This window comes from Camelus ferus, chromosome 1, assembly GCF_009834535.1.
Source record: "Camelus ferus isolate YT-003-E chromosome 1, BCGSAC_Cfer_1.0, whole genome shotgun sequence".
NCBI classification, from domain to species: domain Eukaryota; kingdom Metazoa; phylum Chordata; class Mammalia; order Artiodactyla; family Camelidae; genus Camelus; species Camelus ferus.
This window is the reverse complement of record NC_045696.1, coordinates 55,927,286-55,945,737: the sequence shown is the minus strand read 5'-3', so window position 1 is coordinate 55,945,737 and position 18,452 is coordinate 55,927,286. Positions and strand designations below refer to the sequence as shown.

The 18,452-nt window shown below is 42.9% G+C and overlaps 1 protein-coding gene across 7 annotated transcripts in view; it reads right to left on the bottom strand.

Annotated features, from left to right (window-relative positions):
- Positions 1–7: 7 nt before the first annotated feature.
- The window catches only part of PLA1A (phospholipase A1 member A), a 36,263-nt gene continuing 17,818 nt past the window's right edge, over positions 8–18,452 (bottom strand). For 3 of the 7 annotated variants that reach the window (XM_032479890.1, XM_032479883.1, XM_006190476.3), the window contains 3 exons: positions 15,070–15,178; positions 12,181–12,345; positions 11,175–11,567 (listed from right to left, as the gene is read on the bottom strand). In XM_032479890.1, the coding sequence (XP_032335781.1) occupies positions 11,483–11,567; positions 12,181–12,345; positions 15,070–15,178 (359 nt within the window). In that variant the 3' untranslated portion in view covers positions 11,175–11,482. Of the gene's footprint in view, positions 234–11,174; positions 11,568–12,180; positions 12,346–14,340; positions 14,529–15,065; positions 15,179–18,452 lie in introns of those variants that run through there. The other 4 variants (XM_032479885.1, XM_014564135.2, XM_014564136.2 and 1 more) reach the window with 4 other exon arrangements.

Genomic DNA, 18,452 nt, shown 5'->3' with positions numbered 1-18,452 from the left:
AATCCCACACTAGAGATCCACACATGTGAGAAGAAAATCTTTGGGTTATAATTTCATATTTTCAGGAATAAAGCCTGACACATAGTCAGATTTGCTCTAAGGAGAGGACAGGAAGTATTCTTTTATCTCATAAATACTTACTAAATATCCACTGCTGTCAAACACTACTCTGGACACCACATGCTTTGCTGGGTGAATCATTCATGGTCCCTGCCCTTGAAGGATATCCAAAACTAGAAAACAAGACACATGAGTAAGAGGCACTCTCCTCCATCACCACCAAGGCCTTAACTACTTTAAGGTGAAGCTGGATCCCTGGCACACATACAAATAAGCACTATGCCACTCCATTGTGACAAGCCTTCCACGAATGTGAAACCACTACAAGAGCTACAGAAGTTCAGCAGATGTCACTTCCCATTTCTGGGATCAGGACAGGTTCATGAAGAAGTTGACACTGAGCTGTGCCTTAAAAGACAGAGAGAGGTAGGCAAGGTAGAAGCAATCCAAGGAGAAGATACACATGAGTCAAGGTCTGCAGGCTGGAGGGACAAGGAAGGCATGCTTGCAGAAGGGAAGCAATGGCTCTCAGTGACCGGCTGAGACATCTGAGCTCCAATCAAGATGCAGTGGAACATGAGCAGGGACATGGTGCTCTCAAAGCAGTGTGGAGGGAGATTGCATTCAGTGCCCACCACAGGGTCTGGTAGAGCCTAGCTCTTTCCCAGACATTCATGTTCTGAGGGACTTGAGTAGAGGGAACAAAGCTAGGAGAACAGCTGAGGCCATTGAAATGGCATGTGGGTTTTCAGGTACAGGACTAGGACATGTTATGGCAACAGAACAGAGAGACAGACACACCTGAGAGAGGCCCTGGGGAGAACTGCCTGGGAAGGGAGTTGAGTTCACCTTAAAGGTTCTGCACCTTCTTCCTCTTATATTCCAGACACCCTGGTTTCCTTTATATGCAAATCCTGATGACTGAAGAAGTGTGAGCAATGCTGTCAATAGTTTCACTTCTAATTGTCATTGAATTTATATGCTGACACGTTTCTCCCACGCAGAAATTTCCCTGAAGATCACAGGATTTTATTTCACTTTTGGTTCACTTCTCTGACGTGAGCCTTTCTGTGAGTCCTCCTCTGCACAGCACATGACAGCAACTGCCAGCTGCCGATGGCCTGGAATTGCCCTCTGCCCCTCCTGTCAGCCCTGAACTTTATTCATCCCTCAAGTCTAGTACACATGTCCCCTCTCTTCCCACAGCCTGGTCATTTCCCTCCAGCTCTGTCAGCATAACCTGCCCCTGAAGGACCCTCGGATCCCCTGGGGCCACCTCCCTTAGCCCTCCACTCCTTCCAGACTCCCTCTCTAGACACTGAGGGGCTGGATGGATTCTTTCTTACGGTGTTGGTCCCTGCACCACACATGGTGCTACCTGTCTGGCATTTAGGTGATAATTGTTAGAGCTCTTTTTTTTTTAATTGAAGTATAGTTGATATACAATATATATAAATTACAGGTGTATAGGACAATGATTCACAATTTTTAAAGGTTATAATCCATTTGTAGTTATTATAAGATATTGACTATATTCCCCATGTTGTACAATATATCTTTGTAGCTTATTTTATACATAATAGTTTGTTCTTTATCTCCTGCCCTTACTGTGCCCCTCCCCACTGGTAACCACTAGCTTGTTCTCTATATCTGTGAATCTGCTTCTTTTTCATTATATTCACTAGTTTGTTGTATTTTTTGGATTCCACATATAAGTGATATACAGTATTTGTCTTTCTCTATCTGACTTATTTCACTTAGCATAATGCCCTCAAGTCCATCCATGTTACAACTGGCAAAATTTCATTCTTTTTTGTGGCTGTGTAGTATTCCATTGTGTGTATATGTGTGTGTGTGTATACACACACCACACCTTCTTTATCCATTCATCTGTTGATGGACATTTAGGTTGCTTCCATATCTTGGCAGTTGTAAATAATACTGCTGTGAACACTGGGGTGCACGTATGTTTTCAAATTAGTGTTTTTGTTTTTTTCGTATATACACCTAGGAGTGGAATTGCTAGGGTTGAATGGTAGTCTTAGTTTTAGTTTTTTGAGAACCCAGTTTCCACAGTGGTTGTTGGAACTTTGTTAAACTCAACGGCTACCCATTTCAACATGGATCAGATTAACACTTGGGACTTTAGAGACTTCTAGTTCTGCTTTCCAGTTTTCTTTTGCTTGTGTCTACTATTCAAGCCAGAACACTTTCTTTTTGACTTGTGTGTGACGAGTCAGAAGAAGGTCCTTTCTGTCTGGTTTTTCTAGGCCCCACTGAGGAGATCAGGCCTGGTGCCCTCCAGCTCCTGCCCCTGGACAGTTGGCCTTCACACCTGATCCTCCCTGAAGTATCTGAGAGGAAAACACTGGTGACTCCTTCTTCTCTCTAATTTGGTTTCTTCTCTTTTCCCTGAATTTTGTTTCTTGTAACCTGATTCCTCATTATTCATGACTCCCCTTCTGTTTCTCTCCTTTTCACCCTTCCAGTAGCTCCTAAATTATTTTAATGGCTGTGCTTTCTTCATCACAAACATATTTTTTGAAATGTTCATGTTTACACTATTATTTTAACCTAATAAATCCTACCTTAATGCAACTATATCTATATATCTATATATCTATATATCTATATATCTATATCTATATCTATATCTATCTATCTATATATATATATATATATATATATATATAGTTGAGAAGGACTTCATTTTTTGTGTGCGGACATGTGGTTCCAGCCCCCAGCCTGAATCCTCAGGTCCAGCTAGAGAAGCACCTCTGCTGGGGTCCCAGATGTCAGAGCTGCCACTGGGACAGGTTAGCCCTGGACAACCTGGGATCTAGGGAGGAGCTATGAAAGCCCTCCCGCTTTTCTCTCAGTGGTCAGAGTTCATCATCCCCTTCCCCACTCCCACTATGCTTGATACATATTCTATGTTTGCAGTGGCCCCAGTGTAATTATTTGTTTAGAGCAGCGATTCTCAACCCTGGCTGCATATTAAAATAAACTGAGAAGTTTTTTTTTTTTTTTAAATACCAATGCCATAGACAAAACAAGAGAGCCAAGAAAGTTTATAATTATTGAATCTGGTTGATGGGTACATAGAGATGCAATATTCTGTCTTTTTAATTCTGTATGTGTTTGAAATGTTCCATAATTTAAAAGTTTAAAAGTACATATGTATAATATATATAGTATAAATATATAATATAAAATGTAAAACTAAGCCCATAGCAAATGAGTTAAAATCGAATTTCTGGGGCCCTTGGGTTTAGAATCTGTAGCTGTAAAATCTTCTCAGGGATTCTGAGGGTTGAGATGGGGATGTGGGGACATGAGGAGGATTGAAGTGATTACAGAAGCTGCCTCTGACTGTGAGTTTTTGATGAACTGTCAGATGATTTGGATAATTATCACACATTCCTAGAATGCTGACTAAAGATAACTCATTTATCACACTGTCTAGCTGAAGTATTTTAAAGTAAATTATAGACCACCAACATTGGCACATGATGGCTCTTTTATTATTATCCTACTAATGCGTGAGCTTCTGTAGAGAATAGTCCTCCCTGTCTTATTTGTACTTACATTCTTAGCACCTAGCATATGTCCAGATACCTTGTCATTACCAGCAAATATTTGATAAATTTAGTTTTTTTAAAAAGGTGATGGAGGTGACCTAAGTAGACATTGGGTTAGGACACACTATCAGCATGATGTATGGTTAAGAATACAAAGCTCTGGGAGAGAGCACAGCTCAGTGGTAGAGTGCATGCTTAGCATGCTGGGTTTGATCACTATTACCTCTATTAAAAAAAAAAAGGATACAAAGTTCTGAAGCTAGACCACCTGGGTTCATATTTCAGCTCTGCCACTTAACATTCTGTCATTCAACTGCTCATAGTTAACTGCTTTGAGCGGTTAAAGCATAGTTAACTGCTCAGCTTGTTCATATGTAAAATGACAATTAAAAAAAGAGCCAATCTAATGTTTGTTGTGAGATTTCTATATATATACATATATATACACACACACACTTAAAGCCATGCCTGGCACCTAGTAAGCATTCAGTATGTTGTAGTTATTAAGAAGACTGCCTTCAGAATGGTGCCTTGTACGTCACTGTAAACATTTGCTAAATGAAAAAAATGAATAAACATTTGCTTTTGTGATTGCTTGTCTCCAGTTTTACCCATTTCTCTGTCCTCTCCATATAAAGACTACAGAAGAGGGCGGTTCTGAACTGAAGCATGGGTTGAGTCAAAAGGACTGATTTTGAGGTCAGGGGGGATTCAGCTGCAAGCCCAAACCAGGAGGGCTGAGTGAACACTGTGAGAGTTTTAAAGCTGAGAGGTCTGGTGACTGCAAGAGAGAAGGAGCATTTTCAGTTGAGTGAGTCTGACCCCAGTACCCCAAAGAGGGGTGTCCACATACTGGGCTGTCCTTCCCAGGATATTTACCTAGATTAGATCTCTTTCCACCTCTCAACCCTCCAGCTTTGTCCAAAATGAGAATCTGTACTAGCTTAGGCCTGGATAGATGGTAGAGATCCAGTGTTTCCGGCAGCAGTAGGAATTTACTTCCAGATAAACACTGTCCCTTGTTTACCTTCAAAATGTTATCAAAGCTCACATTCACACGTATTGAAGAATCATTGAGTTATTAAACTCCAATAGAAGTGCAGCCCAGGTTTGGAAGTGCAACCTTTCTGGGCCTTGGTTTCCTCCTCTGACACTCTGTGGCTTGATGACTAATATACAAAGGTTGTTTAAAGAACACAATAGTAATTATTATAGCAGATCAACCCAGCAGGGGCTAAGGATTTCTTTTGGTAAAGAGCAAGAAAGAAATCAAGGAAAAGAGATAAAGGTTTAGCTGCAGAAGTTCCTGAATTCTAGCTTAAGAAGTTAATGAAGCCCTTATTCTCCAGACAATCAGGAGAATTCAGTGAAAATTTTGGAGCAGGAGAATGAAGAGTTTGTAGAAGGGATTATCTGGCACAGGTAAACAGAGTAGACTAGAGGAGAAAGAAGCTGGAGGAAAAGAGACTAGGTCAGAGGTTGGTGCCAGGTCTTACCACGTCTGAGGGAATAGACAGAAAGAGACAGATATCAGACAAATTTTGAAGAAAGCGACAGGCAGCGTCTTAGTTTAAATTAGGTATTGGAAGGAGGGAAATGACCTTTCTTTTTTGAGCACTATGATGTTCTGAGTGAAGGATGAGTCAGGCTCAAGCCTGGATATTGGACAGTGGTGGTGGCTATTACTGTAAGGAGAGGAGGAACAACTCTGGGGGAGATCTGATTTGATTTTGGATGGATTGAGTTTGGGCTGCTGTCAGGACACTGAATGGTTACCTAAAGCAAACAGTTATGATTTCATAAATGAGAGGATGAATCCTGAGGATCAGGGAGGATTTTGGGGTCTTTGTAGGGGCATGAGAGGACTCAGGCATGGATAATCCCATCACTTCCAAGCTTTCCTCTAAGAGAAAAGAGCCAGCCTCCTCTGGGGTAGAGGGAGGGCTGTGATGGTCATCCCTGGACCTGGGTGTGTCCAAGAGTGAGGTCGGAGGTGTGTTTAAGGCTGGGGGAAGCAGTATGTCACTTTCAGAATGTCACTTAGGATCATTCAACAAGGAGATTAAGGACTAAGTAAGAATTTAGCAATTTGGGAAGATTTATGTTTCAGTGTAAGTTCCTTTGTATATATAATCAGAGCTTCCTGCTGTAGAGATTTTTAATTAAAGTGTAACAGTTGCAGGTGAAATTTTAAAACAAGATGAATGAAGGCAATTCTTGAAACTCATGAAAAGACACCAAACTCTCCGTTAGAGTTAAGCCTCTCTGTGCCTGATCTTCTCTCCTTGCCTTTGTCTTCATCATTAGAACATTGTCTTTCACTCAATTCAAGGAGCTTTTATTGCATACTTACAATGTGGAAGACACAGAGAATGAGAAAACATAGTTCTTGCCTTTAAGGATCTTACCATCCCATCACAGAAGACTGAACAACATGGAATAAGCTATTAATCACCATTGCAAGACTGCGCAGATACCAGCTGCAATGACATGTGGGTGGCCAGACTTCTTGGAGAAGACAGATCTGCAAGTGGACCCAGGATGACTGGCAGAATCTGCACGGGGGTGGTGGGGGCAGCAGGCACAAAGGCCTGGAGATGACACTGTCCATTATCTTTTAGGGGGATATTAGCTTAAGCATACTAGGGGAAATGACAGGTAATTTTAGTGAGATAGAATGGGGGCGGACTGAGGAGATATCTATTCAGATATTTTGGTGAAGACATCTAAGTACTAGAAATCAACTTGAGCAGCTTTACATGTATAACTGTATAACACGGTGGTTAGAGCCCAGATTACGGAATAAGATGGCTTGGTGTGAATCCTTTCACGCATTGCTAGTTGTCTAACCATGGGGAAGGTGCTAAATTTTCCTGTCCCTCAGTTTTCTCATATGTAAAATGAAATAATACACAGAATTGTTAGGAGGCCTACATAAGATAATTTATATAAAGGGATTATAATGTGACTTGGTGCATACTAAATGCTCAGGAAGTTTCAGCTTTTCATGTTCTCTTTCATAACTTTCTGTATTGACTGAAATTCTTTAAATTACTTGAATTATATTTTTCAAAAGTTCATTAGAGCTCACCCCTAGGAAGCTTCACCGCTCTGAAGACTACTGTCTGGATGAATGTCCATTTTAAAAAAACAATAAAATCTCAGACCCCTCTACTTCTTAAAAAAAAAGCATCATTCCAGTTTCACAGATGTGTAACTAGATGGCCAACTTGGAAAGTGTTGAATACCACATGGCAACTTCAGAGGAGAAATGTGGTGATTTGAGCTACCTGTCTTAGGGAGACAAATACTTGAATAAGTTAATTGCAAGGAAACTATTTCTTTCAACCACTGTTGGAGTGTATGTGAATTGCTAAGACATTTTTGGAAAGTAATCCAGCATTACTAACCTTGTGACATATCTGTTGAAACTAGCAATTCTCACCAAATAAATCTATCATATAGAACTGAAGGCACCAGTATGAGAATAGATGTACAAAAATATTTAACACAGCATCATTTGTAGCTGAAGAAAACTAGAAACAACCTTAATATGCAACACAAAGAAAATGGGTGGCTACTCTATGGCATGCCCATATTGTGGAATTTATACATCCAGGGAATAAATTAGGTCTATATATAGTTCCAGGAGGAATATTCATGATATACTGTGAAATAACAAAGGAAAATTGGAGAGTGATGTGTGTGCTATTATTCCATTTTTATCAAAAAAAAACCAAAAAACCCAACAACAACCAAAACAACAACAACTGTGTGTGTATGTATTTGTATTAACATGGAGAAATGTGTAGAAGGACGTACACCAAGCTATTAACATTGATTACCTCGGGGCCACAGTAACTATGTGTCTACAGTCTGGCTTGTTAAAATGAACATGTATTGCCTTTGTAATTTAAAAAATACATATAGTAAGGTGAGATGGATTTGGGTGGGGGGGAATTAATATGAAGACCAGGATTGAAAAGAGATCACTTAACTGCCTCAAATGAATCCCAGTTTCCAGACCTTGAATTATAATCTTGCTTTAGAAATACCTTGTTGGGTAACTGGGGTTTTTGTTCAGTAACCACTAGATAATCCCAAACAGAAGAAAGTTAGAAGACAGAGGGTGGATACATTTGCTCCAGAAACCAGAAAGCAGAGATTTCTGACATTAGAGATCAGGAAGTTTGATGTTGACTCCCAGCAAAGTCCAGGAACAAATCACTAAAAAGTCTGCTTCCATATACTTAGGAAATGAAATAGCAATTATTAGGAGCCCGCATTTCTGGGAATTAAGTCACACTAAAGCTAAATTAATCATATTCCCTCTCTCACTCTCAAATCAGAGGATTGTTGTAAATATAAAGCATTGAAACTTTTCTCATAATATGTAAGTAGCCAAGATAAACATGAGTTAGAAATATATCCGAAGGTTCAGAATACTGATTGATCTTAAAGATGCTTCTGAAAGTAGGTTTCTACCTGGACCTCCTTTCAAGTTCTTAGCTATAGATACAAAAATGGAGTCTACAAAAAATTTCATGTATGTCTGTATCTAAATATAGATATAAATGACATAAAGCTTGGAGGAAGAGCTAAGTATTCATAAGGATAAGATCAGGATATGAAAAATTCCCAAAAGGTTGGAAAGACTACAATAATGATATGTAATGGAATTGGGTCAAGTGGAAAGTGCATTCAGGTCCAAAAAAATCAACTCCACATGAAAGTAAACAAGCTGGATGAGTAAGAATACAGATTTTAAAAGCTGAAGAATTGTAGGTTCACCTAAAGTGGCTCTTGGGTGAAGCAAGGAGGATGACAATGAAGAACAAATGAATACGTGCCCCTGGTTATAGCCTGGGGGAGAAGGCCTGAGGTATGGAGCCCAGTCCTGGCTCTGTGGTACAGACTGAACATACTCAGAGTAGAGTGACTGTCTCTGGAAGGGCTCTGGAAATCACGTTTGTAGTGCCACGTAAAGGTTGGAGCTGATTCTTGAATTTAAGTACTTCTGTAGTAGTCTCTGTTCATGAAAAGTTCTCAGCAGAGATTGGGGGTGACATGGGTGTGGAGGGAAGATTCACTCTCTGCTTTTTTTAATTCATGCTCTGCCATTGCCCTGCCATTAAGCAATTTCCTTAGTATCTCTCCCTTTTTCCTAACCCTACACACATCCCACCTACCTAGAGCCAAGTTTCCTAGTGTGGGCCGTGTACAAGGCAGTTTAAGGTAGCACATACACCCAGTATTAAATAACATCCAATCTCATGGTGACATTGCTAGTCATGCTTTAAATTTCTTTCAATCCACTGATTACATTTATAGAAGAAAGTCTCTGTTGCTGATAAGTTTTTGACAACTCTCTCATACTTGTTAATCTTTTCTTTTTAATAAGGGAAAAACAGGCCTGGGGCATAGAGCCTTCAGCAAGCCACGGTATCTAGTTGGAATTTTAAACATTGTTATATTCTCATTGTATTTATTTTTAGGATTAACTTATAAGGGAAACTGGTTTTCCATTTAAGGTAATGATCTAAAGTTTCTGATGGGGAGGAAAATAAAATATAAGAGTGTCTAATGGTGCTTAAAAGTAAGAATATATCAGCAAAGAAACAGGGCTGTACCCAGAAGCAAAAGAGAAAGTATGAAGGCAGGGAAAAACAGAGCAAGTCAGTGTAACTCCAATCAGCATTAGCATCGCATAACACGATCTTGATCACAGCAGCATGATTTACACACACTCTGCAGCAATGAACAGCAGAGAAAACCGAGGAAGATTTCTGTGCTGAGCAATGGCTCTCAGGATGGCAAATGTGTTAAAATGACATAGAGCTGGAGGAACAGGAAGTGCAGCCTCATACAGCTCAGTGTAGGACTGTCTTGAGGGAGGTTCTTGCCCGAAACCTGGGTGGAGTAACGGGAGGGAGTAAACAAAACAGGGGTTTGGGTTCTGAAAAAATAAAAAGAACTCCAAGTCTGCATACTGAAGAAATTTCTTCCGACATGTTGTTTTCCTATTGACTGGGTGGACAGTGCAGAAAACAAAGCATGTATGTGAGCATTCACATTGCAATACCTGTCCTTTGGACAAAGGCAAAAGCTCTCTCTCCTGGTGATACGGGTGATTTGGCCCCAGTGGAGCGACTGCAGACTGTTGCTTATGTCATTCGTCTGCTTTTACTGTGGAAAGTGAATCAGCAAGTCAGCAGTTTCCTTTCAAAGCCCATTTATTTAGAATTTTTTTTAAGTCTCAAACATTGTACATCTATCCATGTTCATAGCAGCATTAGACAAAAGGTGAAAGCAACCCAAGTGTCTGTTGATGGATGAATCAACAAACAAAATGTGGTTTATACATACAATGTAATATTATTCACCCTTAAAAAGGAAGGGAATTCTGATACATGCTGCAGCATGGATGAACCTTGAAAACATTATGCTAAGTGACACAAGCCAGATACAAAAGGACAAATATTGTATGATTGTATCAGGTATTCTAGAAGAGTAGAATTCAGGGACAGAAATTAGAATGCTAGTTACCAGGGGCTGGGGGAAGGGGCAATGGGGAGTTATTGTTAAATGGGGACAGAGATTCCGTTCTGGATGATGGAAAAATTCTGGAGATGGATAGTAGTAATGGCTGCACAACCATGTGATTGTACTTAATACTACTGAATTGTACACTTAAAATAATTAAAATGATTTTTAAAAGAGTTAAAGAAAATCATTATGGAGTACCTGGCTACGGAGAAAGTGGTGAAGGTATGTGCCATTTCTCTCTGTTCCCAAGCCCACCCCAGCCACTCATCATCCTCCGCCCAGCTTTATGTCCCGGGGCCACATCAACACGCCTCTTGTCTTCTAACTTCTGGTTCACGTCACTCGGTGCGAGCACCAGCAGGAGAATGAGGGAGGAAAGATGAGCAAAGTTGGAGAATCTGCTTCCCCATTTCCCTCCCTGCAGGATTGCTGTCCGGTGACTGTGTCCCTTGACTGAAGGTCTTGCAGATCTCTCTGTCTCCAGACTCTGGTGCTCCTTCCTCTCGCCTCTTAAGACCCAGGGCAGAAGCAGCTCCCAACACCCTCAGCTGCAGGGAACTGCACTGTCCCTTGTGGTTTCCCCACCTCCTACTAACACTTTTGTAAATAGTCCTTTTATTAAATCCTCCTCAAATTATACAATTTGAGTGCAGCATCTGTTTCTTGCTGGACTGTGGCTAGATACAGGGTTATTTGTAAAGATCAAAGTTTGGGAAACACTGACCTAAGGAAAATCCACCTATATTCCCAAAAGATCTCTCTGATCCCCCAAACCTTCCAGGTATCCAGAGAGGGCAATGGAAAGGGATGCTGAATGGTGCCATCTTCCTCCCTGCCCTTCATCCCTTCTCTTAGTCCAAACACTTCTTTTCAATTGCTATTTTAATACAGAGAATTCGGCATCTACTGTTTTCTCTAGTCCCACAGATTGTAAGTCACATTTTTTTGTACATAACAGAATTCCATTCCAATAAAACAATTAAATGATTCAGATATTCCATGGAGTTTTATTTGGGAAAAAAACACAACTTTTCCCTGTATAGGTTTCTATTGAATTCTAGGTACAGATGCCCAAGGATATGAGGCAGTTTCAGTTAAGTGTAAGTAGGAAAGCTCATACGGTATCTTTGTAAGGCTCTATGAATAGACAATGGAGATAAAGCTCTCTACATAATTATCTGTAATTATGGGTAAAATAAGGAATTTAGCCTTCCTTCTTACTAGTAATGGCTTACAGTAAGTTGAACACCCACACCCCCCACCCCCAATCCAGGGAGCTGGATCCTGCCCTTATACTATATACAGGTTATTTTCAGGTCATGAGAAACAGTCTCACTTGCTTGTAAGTTCACTGGCTCAGGTAAGCAGACCATATTTTTACTGCAAGACAAGAGCAACAAGAGGGTGTGTGCTCAGGGCAGGTTCCTGCTGGGCAGGAGGGAGGGATAAGAGTTGCGTGTGCTCCTGCTTCCTTGATGTCATGTGAAAGAGGTCTCTACAACGTCTAGAGGATGATTACCCCTGGATTACTAGAGGAGCCTACTCCTGTGCTCTGAGGGCCTAGGTGTGGTAAGTCTCTAAATGCCTGCTAGACATGAGGTAAATGGGATGGCAATTCTAGGTCCACCCATGAATGTGAACAGTGGAGGCTAAAGAAGAGGAAGTAAGCAATGAGTAATCTTTGTTCCAATAAACTCTTACACAGAAACTAAACAGAATGGATACATAATACAGAGTATATATATATACACCAAATAAAATGGTGTTTCTTATATTAAAGTGGGAATGAGGAATTAAAGTCTACCCTCTTTGGCTTCTTAGCATCCCAATCCAAGATGGCCCTGCAGGAGGCTCAGGAAAACCCTGGGTCTCTGTCATCTCTACATCAAAGAAGCTCATCATCTTGATGAGATTACACATCAACAAATACCATATCTAAGGTCAGGACTGGTCCTTGCAGGTGTGTCTGAGGTGGGGTGGACAATGAGCTTACTTGTCATTGACGGGCAAAGGAGCAGTGCAGAACTTTCCGATAATGGTCGTCCGGTCTTTTTTCCAAACCCGGTGGGAAGCCTGAAACTTGAGTTTCACTTGGTTTATCTGGCACTGAGGGTTGGGGTGAGCGATGACTCCTTTCCCATGGCGTTGCTGTCTAGGTCTGCAAGGGAAAGGGAAAGTAGCATTTACACACATCATGGAGTATTCTTCACCCTTTAAAAAGAAGGAAACTCTGACTCTAAGAGGCTGCTTGGATGGATGCTGCAACATGGATAAACCTTAAATTGCAGCCTGTTGCTTAAGTCATTCGCCCTGCCTGCAGAGCACATTTGTCCTTTGCCTCCCCCTGGCTCGTAGGGGTTCTGCAGGAAGCTTGGTCAGTTAGCTCCTAGAAGGTGGGCACCACAATCCTCTGCTTCACCCTCACCAGACCCTTGGCCCACACCCCAACAACTTTGAACGGGATGCAGAAAATAGGCGTTGATTTTTTAAAGTAAGTAAGTGGACCCTGCAGCAAAATAGTAGCTCTTGGATTTTCGTATCTGGAAAAGTGTCCTAGCTAGTGCAGATCTCACTGTAGATTGGTGAAGATCTCATTCTCAGGTCCATCTACCTGGAAGTAGAGGCTTCTTCCCAGGCATTCAGTTCCAAGAATTTTCTGTGCTGTCTACTGTATTTTAGAGTAAGCATGAATGTGTAGATGGAAACAAACGAACAAACAACAAGCTTTGAAGTCCAGGTGTGGTCTCCTCCCAGCTGTGGCTTTGGAGGCACACAGCACTAGGTCTAAGCCCTGGCTCCCTCCCCTCTGCTCTGCCAGCCTGTTCCAGTCCCCTCTGGACTCAGAAAGAGGGACTATGAGAAAGAAGGAGAGCCCGGAGGGTGCTATTTTCCCCTCCTCAGTGTTGTCTAAGCTGAGCATGGTTTCCCTTTCGTTTCTGACCTCTGCAGACTAATGAAATGTCTTCGTTTTGTACTTTCTAACCCAGAGTTAGTCATACAGTTTGTTTTGTCCTTTTGAGAAAGATCCCATGAAACTTTGTTTAAAAGCTGTTCCTCTTTCTTTCCTTCTTTCCCTTTCTTTCTTTCTTTTCTGTCTTTCTTCCTTTTTCTTTTATTTCTTTTCTTTCTCTCCTTTTTTTTTTTAACTTAAGAAGTCTTTTGAAGTATTTCAGAGGAAAATATACGAAGACTCTTCACTTTAAGAGGTTGTTTGGATGGAGAGCTTGAAAACTCTAATGGCTGTAAAGGACATTGTGAATGAGTGGCCTGGGGACTTGGCCCGGGTAAATGTCCTAATTGGCAGGAAATCTTGGGGTTTCACAAAGTTATAGAAAGTAAGGGAAAGGCCACACATTAAACGCCCCCATCCCCTTTTTCAATTTCTGTTCTGCAAGAGGAAACAAAAACCAAAGAATTGAAGATAATCATGCTCTAATTGCCTTCTTCAAAACAGTAATGCAAGTATCTTTGGGATGAAAGAAGAAGGAATCAGTGGACATCCATTCCAATCACTCAGGAAACTTCTAAAAGTGTAATGGTTGAGGCCATGCCTGGAGAGTCTCCTGTAATTGGCCCGGGGTGGGGCTTGCTGTCAGCATTCTTTAAAGCTCTCCAGGTGATTCTAACAAGCAGCCAGAGTCGTGTGTCATTGACATGACTCCTGCCAGTTTTGGCTCACCTACCAGTGGGTTGGAGAGGAGGTGACAGAAGTAACATGTACCTTGTGGAAGTAACATGACTTTGAACTGACCTAATGAAAATTACTCAGTTAGAATCTGCTAGGCTCACGTGGGCACCACAAGATCTATGTTGAGGTCCTGGCTGCCTGCCAAACTGTGCTGTGTGGCATGGATGAGCTGGAGACCTGGCTGGTTGCAGGGTGTTTGGGAGCCCAGACATGTGCTCCTCCCAGCAGAAGCTTGTCTTCCCTGACAGCCATCGCTGAAGCTGAGAACTATTTTCAGATCCAAATCTGATCCTGTTACTGTCCTGCTTAAAATTCCCAAACTGCTCTCAGAATAAAAACTAAAACCTCCAACCTGTCTTTCCAGGCACGACATGGTCTGGTCCTGACTTGCTCATCCAGCCTCCTCTCCCCATGACTTGCCCCACTACTGTCCACTCCCAGTGTCATATCTCACCAACTCCTGACCTGGGGCGAAGGATCCTGCGACTCCTTCAGATTTCTACTCAAACATCGTTTCTTCACACTCCATCAGGCTCTTAGTTGTTCTCATAGCACCTGCCATTGCTGACAACTGTCCATTTCTACATATGGGCACTGGTCGTGGGCCTGTTTGGGCTCCAACCATCCTTCTGCAAACCACATTCTTAGGCTTCCTGGAATAGGTGGGAGATTGCTTCGGGCAGTGATGTGGAGGGCCTGGGAGTCTGTTCCCATAACAGCCTAGGTCTGCTTCCCCCACCCGCCTCCCCATTTCCCCTGCACTCCACCCAACCACCTGTCCAGAAGTGGGTACTTCCCAGGGTCTGGCCAGCCCTCCCTGGGCTGGTGGCGGAGGCCCTCCTACTTGCTGACATCCATGATGCCCCCTGCCTGGATTCCTGATGCTGTTTCCTATCAGGGACCCAATTCTCAGTAACTCACTACCTGTTAGGGCACCCCACTATGGCTGCTTGCCTGCTCATCATGTTATTGTCTGAATACACTATGCTTGAACCTAGTACTGATCCTGAACCTGGGACAGTTGCCCAGCATGTGTCTGTGGGTCCATCTGTGGTAGGTGCTGCCCTCTCCACTGCTGCCCCAGCCCAGTCGGCTCAGCCCACCCATCAGTGGTCACATAGTGCCTGTCCTGGGATATACATGCATGTGTGTAAATGGAAGAAGAGAGGCCAGCCATGTGGGACACTTACGTACATGGTGATCTTGACCGACGAGGTGACATTGCTGCCAAGGAAGGTGACTGTGATACAGGTGTCCTTGTTTCTCGGCTCCTGCAAGTAGAACTCCACAAGGTTGTGATGCACTAGGAAAACAAAGCAGAACAGATGACTGGGCCAGGGGTCACTGGGGTCAATGCACAGAAAGCCCTAGAGAGCAGCAGGGCAGTTAGGAATCTCACTCTACCTCTTAGCAGCTGTGTGACCTGGAGCAAATTACCTGCTGTCGCAGGCCCTCAGCTTCCTCAAGTGTAAACTGGGATAATAAATACAGATATCCCACAAGTCTGAATGAGAATTAAATGAGTTAATACATATAAAGCCCTCAGTGCTTATGCCTAGGAATTAATCATTCAACATGTGATTGTTTTTATTATTACTCGTAATCCTAGAATGTCCCACTCCTCTCTGGTGACATCATCCTAACGGTGTGATTCTGAAAAAACCAAAAAGGGTCTATTTTATACTAAATAATTAACTCATAAAATATAGCAACACTCCTCCCACCCTCACCATACACACAGTGTCAGGGAACCCACTGAGTGTGCAGAAATGACTACTGTCCTTCCTGTGGCGGCTGAGTGCCTGTGTGTGTGGCATCTCCCCCATCCCGAACTGCACAGACACTGGGGCTCTCAAAGCTGGTACTGCCAACACAGACTGGGTGAGCAGCCTGGTTCACGGTGATACCCCAGGACCTGCTATCCCTCTGGCAAGAAAGGTTAAGAAGGATTACCGCTTCCCCAACACCCCATCCTTTCCTTATTAAGGGGTAAGCCCATCTGGTGGCACCCTGCAGTGACTCTGGTCTCAGAGCATTTTCACAGACTCCTTGGTGACTGGGACATAGCTAGAGAAGCAGTCCTTCATCTCTGCCCTGTCTATACTTTTTCATTTGTTGTGTTTTATGAGCGAATAGTAGGAGGAGGGATTAAGTGGGTTTAGGTAGACTCAGCACTAAATTGGAGGAGGGCTGTGGTCCATCTCAGCTCATGGGGTTAGTAACAGGACTCACTGCCAAGAACCCACAAGAGGACAAGAGAGCACTGTATGCTCCCTCCCCACAGAGGAAAACATCAGATGCTGGGTTCCTTCTATCCTTCTTGGTTGTTTACTATGGACACAGATTGTAATGTTGACAGGCAAGGGTTTACCTGCAGTAGATAACTGCAATGTGAATAAAAGCTAACTTACGTAAGTTTTAGGAATTTGATTCTCTGGGCTGAGTTTGATATGTTATGTGGCTTCTTCCTTCCCCAGCAGGTATCACTCACTAATCAAGAAAGTTTCCTGCGGTTCTGCTTCTCTCTTCTCTGATTACCCTGGAAGCCCTATGAGGGCCAGGTCTGCTAACGTTGGGTGGGTGACACTGGCAGTGAAATCCAGCCTGCGTGGGTGCATGACATGGCAAACAACACATGGCCCCTGGATGCTGTGTCGGGGGAACTGGATCCAAGGCCCGGCCCTATTGCTTACCACCTATGTCGCCCTGCCTAAGTCGTTGAACCTCTCTGTATCTCAATTTCTTTATCTATAATCAATAACCCCAAACAGTCACCTCATAGAACGTGATGAGGATTACATGGGGTAACAGAGAGAAAATGCTTTGTGTGAAACGTTGCTCTATATGAGAAAAGTAATATTGTTAGAAAAATGATTATTTGGAGAAGATTCTCTGTCCATGCTGGTGCCTGCCTGGCAGGGGTTAAGGGTGACCACTATCCTAGTGAGCACTGCTGAGGCCGAGGCAGGCCAATAGTGCTGGGCAATGGGAGCCCAATGACACGAGGCCTGAGAGTGACTGAGAGCAGGAGCTGCCAAGTGGACTACCAGGTGGGCAGCCTGGACCCCCAGGAAAGGAGGGTCCCAGCTTTGACGCTCAGAATGGAAGGCTCAGAGCATGCCTGAGGTGTTCTTTCCTTCTGTGCTTCTCTGAGGTTTTTGAACAGACATGGCCATACTTCTAGGGGCATGGAGTGGAGGTCTCACAACAAATATGAAACAGAAAAATTCTGGCTCCATGAATCTCCCTCAGCAGGGATCTTCAAATGCCCTTGACGTCCAGATACTCCTCAGGCTCCCTGCAGCTGGAACTCCTGGTTGTGCAGATAGGGAGGAGCTGGCTCAGGCCGCAGCAAAGCTGCCCTGAAGCTGGAAGTAGAAGTGGGATGTCTGGTCCCCACAGCATGGCCTCTGACCTGGACAGAGTATCCCCCCTCAGGCTGATCTCTGAGAGGCAGCAAGGACCCAGGAGTAACTGAGAAAAACAGCTGTAAAAAGTAGGTTCCCAGAAGAAGGACAGAGACGCGAGTGTGGAGGCAGGTGGTGGTGTGGAAAGAGTGGAGATTTTGGAGTCAGAAGACCTGGAGATGAATCCTGACTTTTTCACCCACTTTTGCAGTCTTGGGCACATCACCGCTCAGGGTTGGGTTGTCAAATGAGTTGATGTATGTGAAAAGCCTATGGTTGACTCTTGTAACCCACTTTATTCCTAAAAAAATAGCCATGAATTCTCTCTGGCATGAAGTTAGAAACACCCTCATCTCATTTCCCAAATGCTCCCATTGACAGAAGGAAGGGAATTACTACTTATTGAGTTCCAGTCACTGTGCTGGTGATTGCCTGTGTAGTACGTATTTTATTTCATCCTCACAATTGATTCTTTGAAATAGGTACTGTTATTGTTCCCATTTTCCACATAAAGATATAGAGTTTCAAAAAGATGAAGGATACAACATTGTAAACTGACTATAACTCAATAAAATTAAATTTAAAAAAAAAGATGAAAGAACTTGCTCCTGATCACACAGCTGGTAAGTGGAGAAGCTGAGATTCAAATCCAGGTTTGGGTGACCACAGAGTCTGAGCTTCGGGCTCCATCTCACACTGCAACAGTCCTTCTAGTACCAGGAAGTTATGGACACAAAGATCAAACACTAGACACCAGCTTATCAGAAGATCAGTTAGAATTGGGATGGTCATATAATTTCCCGTCCAAACCAGCATACTTCTGTGCTGAACACGACAAACCAGACAGGGTCAGGATAATAAATCAGGAAGTCAAGATGCCAATAGCACAGGAAGGAGGATGGTTCAGCTGTAATGTATTTCAGAGATTCTAAGACACCCTGATCTCTCACATCAATATCTTTTACAATCGTTGGCATCTTAGCTTCAATGAAATGAAGTGGTCAGGAACCATGGTGAACAGTTTGGTATATGTATAGGCCAGAAGGTGGGGTTCAGTATTTCTCATGGACTCTGACCTAGGAAGACTGCCAGAGTGGGAGACACACAGGACAGGCACCAAGGAGGGGAACATGTATGCAGAATGGAGGAGTCCAAAAGGTACCCCCAAAT